This window comes from Otolemur garnettii, unplaced genomic scaffold, assembly GCF_000181295.1.
Source record: "Otolemur garnettii isolate 467f Iridium unplaced genomic scaffold, OtoGar3 scaffold00030, whole genome shotgun sequence".
NCBI lineage: Eukaryota > Metazoa > Chordata > Mammalia > Primates > Galagidae > Otolemur > Otolemur garnettii.
In genome coordinates, this window is record NW_003852425.1 from 7712882 (window position 1) to 7725063 (window position 12182).

Here is a 12182-nt window from a genome sequence, read left to right on the forward strand (position 1 = left end):
AAAAAAAAAAAAAAAAAAAGAAAGCTTTTTGTCTCACTAAGAGAAAAAATAATTCTGTGGCAACAATTGCAGTGATAACAGATTCCCAGTGTTCCAGCTGGGGAGTCATAGTTGATACAACAGAGAGTGGAGGACACAGGAAGGCTGATCTTAAGTTGTAGGAAGTTAGTGGTAGAATGTCTACTCACGTAGTTCTCAGAGGAGAGTTGTAAGGTGGATAGTTAGGGATGGAGAAGGGAATACAGAGATTGGCAGCATGAGCCAAGGCCACAGATCACTTCTAGAATCTGTGGGTCCAAGTTTTGTTAGAGAAGTGCAAGGCCAGCTGTCACATGAGGGGGGTCATTGGTCGTCCTCTGGGCTGTCCTGCCCGTTGCTTCCTCCCTTGGGTTGTGGCTTCCACTAGGCAATCGCAGATCGTGTTGGGGGCTCTTTAGAATCAGGGGAATTCTGCTTTTGCCTTTACAAATATCTAGAAGGACCAGAAACAGGAGCCTTGAATCATTTTTCACTGTGCAGTCACCAGTGGAGCGTGTGTGGACATGGCTGTGTAGTTCTGAGCTCTTTCATTAAAGACATAGCTGCTTATTTATGTGATTATTCTTCAGTGGCAAGTAGCAATAAATTACCTGGTATCTCTGTGCTAACCATCACATTACTCTCCCAGCCTAATCTTCCCTTGTCTGGTCTCAGCTGGCAAGTAGGAACTTCACAGTTGGAGAACTATTAAAGTCGGCCATTAGGTTGCGAGCTGAAGCATGTTTACTGAGAGGAGTGTTGTTTTCTCCATTTATAGGAGAAGCCCTGACATTCAAGCAAAAGAAGAGTTATGGAAGCATATTCAGTGAGTACTGTTTTTGTTGTTTTTTATTTTTTTCCCCGTGTAGTTTTAATGCAGCTGCAATGAAGAACCCTGATTCTGAGAGGCAGCCTCAGTCTGACCCCTGCCAAGTAGAGTTCACGATCATCGTCTTGTGGTATGTGGAGCAGGTGGTGGTGGTGGTGCCTTACCAGGCCAACAGCCTGTCGCCAGGCAGCCTCACACCTCCTCGCTTACGGCCATTCAGCTTCTCTGTAAATGGACCTCAGGCCTAAAGTTTAGAAATAAATACCAAGGAAAACAAATTCAGAAGAAGAAAAGACATCCACGAGAGTGGAGAGAAGCAGATCTATTAGAGAGAAATAGGGAATGACTAGAAAATGTGAATGCAGAAAAAAGGCAGCAAAAAACTACAGAAAAGGTTTTCCTTCTATTCTTCCTTGAACACTTTCTGGTTTTTAAATGTTTGTTCCAACTTATACGTCATACTAGTTTTACTAATACTGGATTTGGGGACAAGATTGCAAAACGAAAATTAGTAAAAGATATTATAGCATTTGTATCAGCAGCACAACTATCATTTTCTTGCTTATTCCTTTCTAGAAAGGAGCTTGTTGATCCATCTGGATTGTCAGAAGAACAACTAAAAGAGATTCCATACACTAAAATAGAGTGAGTATGTTTTCGCAGAGCTTGATTAGTGTTATGAGTAATCCATTCTTACTCTTTGGTTGTGTTTTGTGGTGTAGTGCTTTGTCTTCACACTAGGTTAGAGGTGACTGTATGGAAAGAAGTAGAAAGGGTGTATTAAAGCTAATTATTCTTTCTGTGCATCACAATTACTAGCCTCTCCCTTAGCTGCCTATTTGTATGTGGTAGGTGCAGAGGAGTTTCCAGTGATTAATTTCACTTTCAAAATTTTTTCTGAGATAGTCACTGAATTGGCAACAAATTTTATTTTTATCTATTATTTTAAGACAAAGAGAATTAAGTTGACCACAAAATTGTCATAAGCCCAGTCCAATACCTGATAGGCACTTAGCGTATCTGCACAGGCTTCAGGAAATCATGACAGGGTTCCTGGTCACTGGCCAGCGTGGGATGCAAGGTACCTGCTTTATTTCCCTCCTACGACCCAGGCTCCCTTCCCACCCCAGTGAAGTAGCAGGCTGGTACACCCCAGCTACCTAAAATTTACCTAAAGATGGGGCCCCACCCCGGCCCCATCTTTAGGTAAATTCTTTTTTCTTAGGGTATACTAGGCAAATAACAATTGTATATAATGTTTTATATGTATACATTGTGAAATGATTAAATCAAACTAACATCTGTCCCCTCTCATACTTATTTGTGGTGAGAACATTTAGGGTCTACTCTTAGCAGTTTTCAAAGTAAAGGTGGGATTTTTTTTTATGTTTATTTATTTACTTATTTATTTTTTGCAGTTTTTGGCTGGGGCTGGGTTTGAACCCACCACCTCCAGTATATGGGGCCGGCGCCCTACTCCTTTGAGCCACAGGCGCCGCCCTAAAGATGGGATTCTTACTAACAGGCTACTTAGTAGCTAGGACAATGACCAAGTTTTTCTGATAGGAATGCCATTTTGCCTGCATTATAGAAGTTTTTCCTCCATACTCTACTACAAAGAATTCAACCATTGGGAATAATTTCATTTAAAATTTGGTGGTTAAACAATACACACGTGTGCACACACACATACACATGTATTTAAAGAGTTCATTTTTCACATATGGTCATGGGAGCATTTTTCTTTTGTTAACTTGTAAAATTTGTAACTCATTCTTTCAAAGACCAGAGAAATCAAATTGGTTTGTTAAACTCTGAAAGTCACTATCCTCTTTGTGGCTCCAGTATGAAGGAAGAACTCCAAATTACCCTGTTCTGACGTCCAGGGAGTGTTCTCATGTTTCTGGTTGCTTGTTCAGGACTCAAGGTGACCCGATCCGCATCAGGCATTCCCACTCACCGCGGAGCTACCGCCAGTACCGCAGGTCCCAGTGTTCAGACGGAGAGCGGTCTGTTCTCTCGGAGGTGAAGTAAGTGGTCTGTGTCATCACCCTCCTGGCTCCAGGACAGTACATTTCAAGAGAACTCTTTCTGTGCTGATAGAAATGTTCTATTTCTACACTGCAGCCCTCTTCCAAGTCAATTTCTGATTCTAGGTACTGTTCTAATCACTAATTCTGAAACTCACTCTCTGCAGTTCAAAAATGGACCTTGTACCACCACTTCCAGTGACCCGTTCTTCAGATGCTCAGGGCTCTGGTGGCTCAACAGTTCATCAGGTTAGTTAATAATAAGGTTATTGCTCTAAGAACTTGGCGCACCACAATTTGGAAAAGCTTTTCGTGTTTGGGGGAGGTAGGGCAAGGACTCTTTAACTTCATTCCGAGATTCTGTAGGAAACATGGAAAGAGGAGGAAGGAAAGTGCAGGATCAGGAGCCGAGACCCAACCTGGTAAGAGCTATTAGGAATGAGAGGTGGAGGTGGTGGGGAGACGCTCAAGATAACAAGAGATTGGCTTGGTGCCTATAGCTCAACCGGCTAAGGCGCCAGGCACGTACACCTAAGGTGGCGGGTTCGAATCCCCAGCCCGGACCTGCCAAAACAACAATGACGGCTGCAACCAAAAAATAGTCAGGCGTTGTGGCGGGCGCCTGTGGTCCCAGCTACTTGGGAGGCGGAGGCAGGAGACTCGCTTGAGCCCAGGAGTTGGAGGTTGCTGTGAGCTGTAAAGCCACGGCACTCTACCCAGGGGGACAGCTTGAGGCTCTGTCTCAAAAAAAAAAAAAAGATAACAAGAGATTGTCAGATGGTGTGGAGCCAGAATCAGGCTTCAATAAGGAAACAACAACAAAAACACCTTTTAGGTATTTTTTGAGCCAGAGAAACAAAGAGAAAGTGATAGAGCCACCGGGGCAAACGTGCTGTTATGAACTGGCCGCAGGCAGAAAAGCTACTTGAATCCTATTTTATTTCTGCCTTCCCCATCAAGGAGAATTACTCTTTGTCCTGGAAATGTTTTTAAAAATGTACTTAAAAAGGAATTCAAGGCTGCCTTAACAAAGTCAATTTAGCACACAGCTGAATTAGATGTGTCAGGGGAGCAAGCATAATTCAAGAAGGTGTTTGACACCATCTCTCATGGTAAGTTTTTTAAAAAGATGAAAAAAATGTAGGCTGAATGAGATAGCTGGATGGACTTATATCTGGTTGAACAACTGTTATAAAGAGCAAAGTGGATGTTAATGATGGGTCAGTGTCAGCCTATTATTTGCAGAATTGTGGTTTTCAGTCTTGCTTGGGTCATGAATCCCTTAGAAAGCCTGCTGTAACTAGTTTCTCTCCCCGTAAAAATGTATGGGGACACACAGCTTTGTAGAGAAGCTAGGGAGTTCCTGGACCTTGTAATAAGCCTGGCCCTCGCAGTGCCCGTGACACGCTGCCCTTTGTTTGCCTGGCCTCATTTTATCAATGACTCCAGCAAGGCCTGTGCTAATTTAGCTTGGGGTCCCCAGAAACAGATTCAGAGATGGAAATTTCCATGCAGGAGGTTTATTGGAAAGTGCCTTCAGGACCAACGCCTGTTAAGGAGTGAAAAACAGGTTTAGGCATAGGTAAGAGTTTAACTGTATAATACAGTCCTAACAAAGACATCAGTTGATCCTATGAGGTAGAGCTCCAGATGGCCCTTCAAATTCATCCCATCTGTGACAAGGGGATTGAACTTCCACACCCTCATAGCCACCACATGAGAGTAATTGGATAAGGGGTGCTCCTGGGAGGGGGGCGTGGCTTTGGGAATGGGGTTCAGTTTTGAGCTGTGCAGCAGCCTGACGCTCCCAGCTGCTGGGGGATGAAGACCTCGGCCTGGAATGGAGGTCTGAGCAGTCAACACATCCATTACAATCTACATATTCTATTAGATAAATCTGGGGTAGCTAATAGGTTTTCCAAACACTTTTTCAAGTTGATAGCTTTATCAGAAATTATTTTTATGACTAATAGTCTGAGCTTTGCATTCACACTGACCTGCCTTATGTCTCATCTCCACAACCAACTTGTATGACTTTGCGCATCCTACTTAACCTCTAAAAGCCTCGATTTCTTTTTAGAAATGCTTTATATTTAATTATGTGGGCATATAATAGTTGTGTATTTTTGTAGGGCACATATGTTTTTGATACAGGCATACAGTGTGAATTAATCAACCCCACCACCTCATGCATTTGACATTTATGTTAGGGACATTTCAGTTCTACTCTCTTAGTTATATTAAAGTATATTCTAAGTTTTCACTGATAAACCTCAGTTTCTATATAGTGTAGACAGCCTGCCTCTTAGGGTTACTGTGATGATTAATAAGCAGATATCTTTAAGATTTTGTCTTAAATTTTAAGTAGTGTCAATGCAAACAGGAGTCTTATTGTATTTTTGCTTTACCAACTGTACACTCCTTAACTAATCACCTTTACTCAGGAATTTAAGAATTTATCCACATTGTATGTGAAAGACTAGCGTTCACTTTGCTGGCCACAGAATAACTTAACTGATCAATGGCAGTGATTCTCAGACTGTCTCTAGATCACCTTTGATTTTGAATTCAAATATCCAAGCAGTCAGCAAACTGTACCCTATGGGCCTGTTTAATACAACTCAGGAGATAATGGTTTGCACACTTTTAAAGGAGTTTTAGAAAACAAACAGTAATATGTCACACAGACAGGATAGTGTAGCTAGCTTTTTCCAAAAAGTATTTGCTGACCTGGTCTAGACATAGAATATATAAAGCAAATAGGTAAAACAATTAAAAATTAAGCCTGCATTCTGAAGAGACAAAGTCCTGACCTAGAGAACCAACAGGGCAGCCCACTTTAGATATTCAGGCTGGCCAGAAAGCCAGCTTAGATGGTGCCGTTTAAAGCTGACACCTAACACCTAAGGAACCAGCCACGTGAGTGGGCACAGGGCTGATCTAAGCAGAGAGGAGAACATGGGGGAAATGCTGACTCTAGAGGAACTGAGAGCCAAGTGTGGACTGAGCACCATGAGGGGACAAGGGGGCAAGAAACACAGGACCTTAAAGAATATGAGAAAAGGGTTTGGATTTCATTCCAAGTGCCAAAAAGAAGCCACTAATGTGGCTGTCACATTGAGGAGCAGCTGAGTAACCAATGGAAGCAGGAAGTTGCATCCCTTAAGTCCTGCTGGGGAGGGAGATTCTGCCAGTGGCATGCCCTACACCTCACCTGGCCTTTTCATGCAAAGGCTGCTAAGAGTGGGGTGGATTAGTGACTTTGATTTCCTTGTTTACTTCGGGTTTGCAGAGACAGATTCCATCCTAGACAAATCTGTGTTTAAGTCCCCTTCTAGCTCCTGTTCCGGTGATTCTTTTGCTCTCAACTCTAGTTTTCCTCTCACCTGCATTGGTTTCCTCTTGAGACAACCTCTAGCAACCTAGAAATCTTCCATCCCAAAGATGGATTCATACTTCCTGTGCCAGGCAGACTTCTTACTCCATTGGTGCGTCTTTCAGTGTCAGTAAAACAAAGTAAGGCAGTCATAGGACAGATGGACAATTCCTTCTCAGAGGGTGATTTATATTCAGCCCAAATGAATCTCAAAATAATAGAATTCTGGAAAGTACAGCCCATTGTGTGAAGATATACTTCTGGGCAAGTAAACATGCTTGTGAAGCAGGGAACCTGCAGTCTGGGGGCCACACGAAGCCTTCGGGATCTTTGAGTGTGGCCTTTTGACTGAATCTAAATTTTATGGAACAAATCCTTTTTAATAAAGGGTTTTATTACCTGGAGGTAAGAACAGAAAAGGTGAGCAGAGAACTGGTCAGGTACTGTTAGTGCCATTTTTCAGGGTTTCCACATGTGGTCGCAGGAGATGCTAAGAGCTAATTCCAGAAGCACTGGCTGTGGTGCCCAGGCTCTGGGCAATTTAGATCCTCTCTTCTCCAATGATGGTACACTCATATTACAAGACCTCGAGTTCTCCTCACCTCAAATTACAGTTATCTCTAGTCCCAAGACACTGTTTCATTCAATAGCTCCAGAAAATATAATTAGGGGATCACATAGTCCCCAACTCTCCACTCTCTTCATCTCTGCCCTTGCTTGGAGAAGTGGGAAAGGTGGAAGCCTGGTCTGTAAATTATCCACACAAGGACACGTGGGTTAATTATGCCTTTTTCATGACTAAAATTCACATATATGTAACTGTCAGACTTAACTGTATTAATCAACAAAGACTAAACATGTAAGCTTATTTTCGGTTAACTATTTGGAGGGAATATTTGAACAGCTTTTGGAACTATGATACTTTTTGAATTATAATTCATTATCTTAAAGGTTAGTAGTTTGTTTTAATAAAAACTTGATTTGACTATTTTTCTTAATCTTTTTATTTTTCAAATACATTTTTAGAGAAGAAACGGGTCTAAGGACAGCCTGATTGAAGAAAAATCTCAGACATCTACCACCAATCTAGTTGGAAAACACACAGCAAAAACAATAAAAACTGTCCAAGCTTCCCGCCTCAAGATAGAGACTTGATCATGGTCAAGGGCCAGGGAAGGGAGTGGGGAGGGTGTTAATGTGCCACTAGAGCTTTTCAAACTGTGAATTAGGTAATTTGATTCAAGTATCTTGGACCTTCACGTTTCTTCAGCATCTTTTGCTGCTTTTAAAGGCTTAGTTACAGCATACTTGGCTGAAGGGCCTTTTTAACTGGAAGGATAGTTTTGTAAAGACTCATTTGATGCCACATTTTCCTTCCTGAAACAAAGTAACCATTCAACTCTGGGTATCTTGTGCCTGTGCCACCACAACCAAGACCAAATGCTTCTGTTCAACGTTTTGGAATTCTGGATGGAAACTGGTTTGCTGTGCAATACCATGCCACACAGAAGGAAAAGTTTTCCCAACCCTGCGAGGTTCTCAGAGTGGCCAGATGCACATGGACTGAGGATTCACTTTTAGACTGCTGATACTCGTGTAAATATTAAGTTCCTTGTAATCTTGTATTTTGTGGTGTTATGTTTACCAGGTATTTACAAATGATGTAAAAAGCTTTAAGTGTTGCTTTTAATTTCTGAAGTGTTCTTGTGTTTTCAGAAAAAAAGAAAGGCTAAGTGTGGATTTCAGCTAAGCTCTGCTAACCTCAAATGCTCCTTTAACTCTGCCTGGCCATCTAATTTGCCTGCTTTCCCAAGAATGGCTATTTTAGACCTTTCCTCTCCCCAGATGACTTTGCAACTTACAGGGAAAACATTTATGCAAGACATCTTTTATCACATAGAATCGTCTCCACAGCTGCAATTAACTATCTAATCCCTTTCCTGTCCTTCCACATGTCCTCCCAAGTCCCTTCATGCTTCTCAGGATTTCTCTGCACTGTTAGTAATGTACCCCACCACTTTAAGCTAGATCCTTGCTCCTTGGTTTGAAACTTGACTAAGATCTAATAAGCCACAACCTTCACAACCACAACAAATCCCTCTCTACCATTACTTTCCTCTCCTATTCTCAACTAATTTTCATCAGTGCATCATCTTGGGTCAGTGCCCTCAATTCATCTAGTCCCCACTTCATCTCCAACAGGGCTTCTTACTACCATGTCACTAGTTCCCATGGAGAGTTTTTGGGGCCTATGATTTTCCTTTTGCTTCTTTTAACGCTATTTGGTTCTCACTATCTAGAAGATCCTTTGCAGCTCACCTGTTCTACCCTGGTATTAGTTACTGGAATTTCTCAAATTTCAGACTTAGGCCCTCTTCCTCTATCCCAGGGAGATTTCCGGGTAATGACCCCTTTGTAACAATGAAATACATCCTGCACATCAGATATTTACATTACAATTCATAACAGTAGGAAAATTAGTTATGAAGTAGCAATGAAAACAATTTTATGGTTGGGGGTCACCACATGAGGAACTGTATTAAAGGGTCACGGCATTAGGAAGGCTGAGAACCACTGGTTTAAGACTATGGTGTTCAATTGCCAACCAGCTACTAGGATTTCTCAGAATTCAGTTTCAACTACTATGTGCCATTCCCTTACAATTGTATTTGCTGCTAGTCATCTAATGTAGTGGCCTAATTGGACCACCTGCATTCCTCCTTTTCTTGCCAATCTGAATTCTACCGTGGAATTCCCTTGCATGCTTTAATAAAGAGAGAGGGAGCCTTAAGTGGTCTGGCTTTACCTACCTCTTTTCAGACTCATTTTATAACCTCCCTTCCCCCTAACAGCCACCTTATAAGCCTCATTAACAACTCAATTCTAGGGTAGTGCCTGTGGCTCAGGGCATAGGGCGCCAGCCCCATATACCTAGGGTGGTAGGTTCAAACCTGGCCCTGACCAAACTGCAACCAAAAATAGCCGGGTGTTGTGGTGAGTGCCCATAGTCCCAGCTACTTGGGAGGCTGAGGCAAGAGAATCGCCTAAGCCCGAGAGCTGGAGGTTGCTTGAGCTGTGATGCTACAGCACTCTAGCCAGGGCGACAAGGTGAGACTATCCCTCAAAAAAACTCAATTCTAAAACAGGGCTCTGAAGAGGGAACACAGCCCGACGACGCAGACATACGGTCCTATCTCTTCTAGCTGAAACAAAACCTACCTTCAGTCTCAACTCCACTTTCTCAGGTTTCTCTGACTTGATCAAATCTTACCCTGAGATTCATCTCATGATCAAAGTTTCATATTTGTGATGTCTCTTCCACTCAGCTATAAGCTTCCAAAGGGAGGAACTGTGTTGTGCTTACCATGTGTTCTCAACTCCTAGAATAGCACTGTCAATAAATTTTTTTGAATGTCTGAACACTGTTCTTTCCTACAAAGTTTAGGCCAAACATCTAGCTGGGGGGGAAAAAACAGTACACAGTGCAAAAAAGTGCACCTGTGACCTAGAAATCATCACCTCATCTAGTTCTACTCACCATGAGTTGCTGGAAAAAATCACCTCAAACAAATCATCCTAAGCCTGTCAATTATAGTAATAGGAGTTAAGATTAATCTCAAATGCTGAGGTATGACATGATTTTTAAGCTGCTGGGAGAAAAGGGGAAATGAAAACCTTGTTCAGTAATAGAGAACTATTTTCAGGCAGTTAATGACTTAAATTCCAAACACATTAACATTTATTCATATCCATTGTCATAAATGTATCATTATGGGCCATTCAAAGGCAATTATTTCAGTACTCCTCAGGCTCCTGGAAATTTTAAGTGATCCAATCAACTCTTGCGAAGATCAAATTTTCAAAATCCTCACCAAGGACATCCTAAGAGAAAAAAATACAGTACTCAATTTGAGGAGCAAACATTTACATTTGTTACATATTAATAAAGTTGGTAATAATAATCTCACTACATGTTTCAGTATTGCATGACTTGTATTTCTAGATTTGGCCCTAAATGCCAAGATACAAGTCTGAAACTCAACAGGGTTTAAAATTTAGCTACTACACAACAAAATACAAAGAGATGCAGAATGCCAGTATTATGTATATTTATTTCCCTGGGATGCTGAGAAAAATCAGCAAAACTGTCACAAGTGCTGGGAAGCGGCTGTCCTATTTGCTGTTAACTCCGTCCATCTACAAACGTAGTGCTAAACTAATGAGCCATTAATCCTAACGATACTAGAGAAGGCTCTGCAATTTAAAAGGTGATGAAATGCCCATTATAAAGTGCTTTATGGTGTAATTACCCCTTTATTACCCTACCTTCCGTCACTTTTGTGTTTCCAGGTGGTACTCAGCTAGCAGCAGTCTATGCTTCAAGCATCCATCTTTCACCTGAACAAAAAAATCAGTTAAAACCGGTTAAAAGAAACATACGCTTACCTCTGATAGGCTCGAGATCCCAAGTGTAAACAAAAGCATTAGTAAACTGTTACTTATGCAGCTCCTACACCAAAAATACCAGATTTAAGGGCAGGAAAAGGCCGCAAAGCATTTAATGTACGCCTTTTTTGACACCACATCCACTAGTTTCCAAAGTGAATGGGCAACACAAAGGCTACATTTGAACTGAGGTCGGCTCCATCTACTGCCTAAGGCTGGGAACTGTGCTGACAAGCGCCTGGAAGGGAACTCCTCTTCAGAGAATTACCTCCCCACGTTCTACTAAAAAAAACTAAAACATGGAAAATATTTGAAACCATTAGTTAAAATTCCTAAAAGCTCGCGGCAGTGGCTTTTTCCCGTAACAACAACACTCACCAGCAGAATTGGCGATACTCAGCACCGCGAAGTGCCGAACCTGGAAGCGGCTGAAATCATCTACGCCTTAAACGGCGCTTTGCTTCCACACTAACTTTGCCCCAGGGCGGGGGAGGCATCAAGACAGTTACACAGGGTTGGTGATCGCTAAACCCATTTAACCATCTCCCCACTTCCCGGCAAGGGAACGCCAGCCTAAGGCCGCGCACGGCCCTCCCGAGGTCCCTCCAAGAACGTGGCCGAGGCCAGGTGGCCGCCCTCCCAGCGTTCTCGGTCACTCTCGAGCGCCGCCGCGGACGCTCCGGCAAGCTCAGGGGGGCGCTCCCCGCGGCCCGGTCCCGGCGTCCTGGCGCGGGAGGCCACGCGGCCCGCCGGAACTGGCCGGCATCCCGGAGGCCCCGCAGACTTGGCGCGGGTAGCACAGAAGAGAAGCCGCGCGGAGGAAAGACCGCGCTGCCCTCCCACAATGCTTTTCTGCGGGCGGAAGGACCCACTGCCGGAGTGGCGCGGGGGGAGCGGACCGTACCATGGGCCGCCTGAGACGCCGCCGTGTGGCCGGAGCGGAAAGTGCCCGTGCCGGGCCGCGGGGCGGGTTCCCGAGCGGGAAGAGGGCGGAGGAGCGACGCTTCTCCCGCGGAGTCCCTGCGCGGTTGTGGGACCCATTCTTTCCACAGAGAAGGAGGTTCTAGCGAATGAGGATTTCCAGTCATCCTTCTTCCCAGGGTCAGGAGCATATGGTTAGGGCTGAGCAGCAGGGGTAACCCAGAGGACTTCAGACTCTGGGTTTTGGGGCGCGACAGAGTTCACGCTTGTCCAGCTGAGGAAGAGGAAGGTCATTCGTTCAAAACCTATGAAGTACTTACTAAGCTCCAGGCGCTGTCCCGAGGGCCCGGGAACCGGGCGTGAATAAGACACTCGAGTTCCTGTCCTAAGCGCCAGCTGAGCAGAAACCCGACCAGGTAACGCGCACCTGTAGCTCCACACAGTGCCAAGAGGGCGGCGCGACAGAGCATCGCCGTCCGGTGGAAATGCAGCGCGAATCACGCGCGTAATTTAAAATTTTCAAATTGCTACGTTAAAAAAATATAAAGAAACAGATTGGCTT

The 12182-nt window shown here is 43.6% G+C and overlaps 1 protein-coding gene, 1 long non-coding RNA gene and 1 other non-coding gene across 3 annotated transcripts in view; 1 reads left to right on the forward strand and 2 right to left on the reverse strand.

Moving 5' to 3' along the window:
* Positions 1 to 7445, forward strand: part of EPB41L4A (erythrocyte membrane protein band 4.1 like 4A) — a 218119-nt gene extending 210674 nt beyond the window's left edge. Inside the window, exons 19-23 of the mRNA XM_003788920.2 lie at positions 797 to 844; positions 1424 to 1492; positions 2767 to 2877; positions 3045 to 3126; positions 7280 to 7445. Of these exons, the coding sequence (XP_003788968.1) occupies positions 797 to 844; positions 1424 to 1492; positions 2767 to 2877; positions 3045 to 3126; positions 7280 to 7408 (439 nt within the window). The 3' untranslated portion in view covers positions 7409 to 7445. The remainder of the gene's footprint in view (positions 1 to 796; positions 845 to 1423; positions 1493 to 2766; positions 2878 to 3044; positions 3127 to 7279) is intronic.
* Positions 7446 to 9951: 2506 nt separating this feature from the next.
* Positions 9952 to 11491, reverse strand: LOC111725032. Its single transcript, XR_002773198.1, has 3 exons — positions 11078 to 11491; positions 10580 to 10651; positions 9952 to 10135 (listed from the first exon to the last, which is right to left on the reverse strand). It is a non-coding gene; the product is annotated as an uncharacterized LOC111725032 (long non-coding RNA).
* Positions 10744 to 10876, reverse strand: LOC111725051. The gene has a single exon (XR_002773214.1). It is a non-coding gene; the product is annotated as a small nucleolar RNA SNORA13 (small nucleolar RNA).
* Positions 11492 to 12182: the final 691 nt, after the last annotated feature.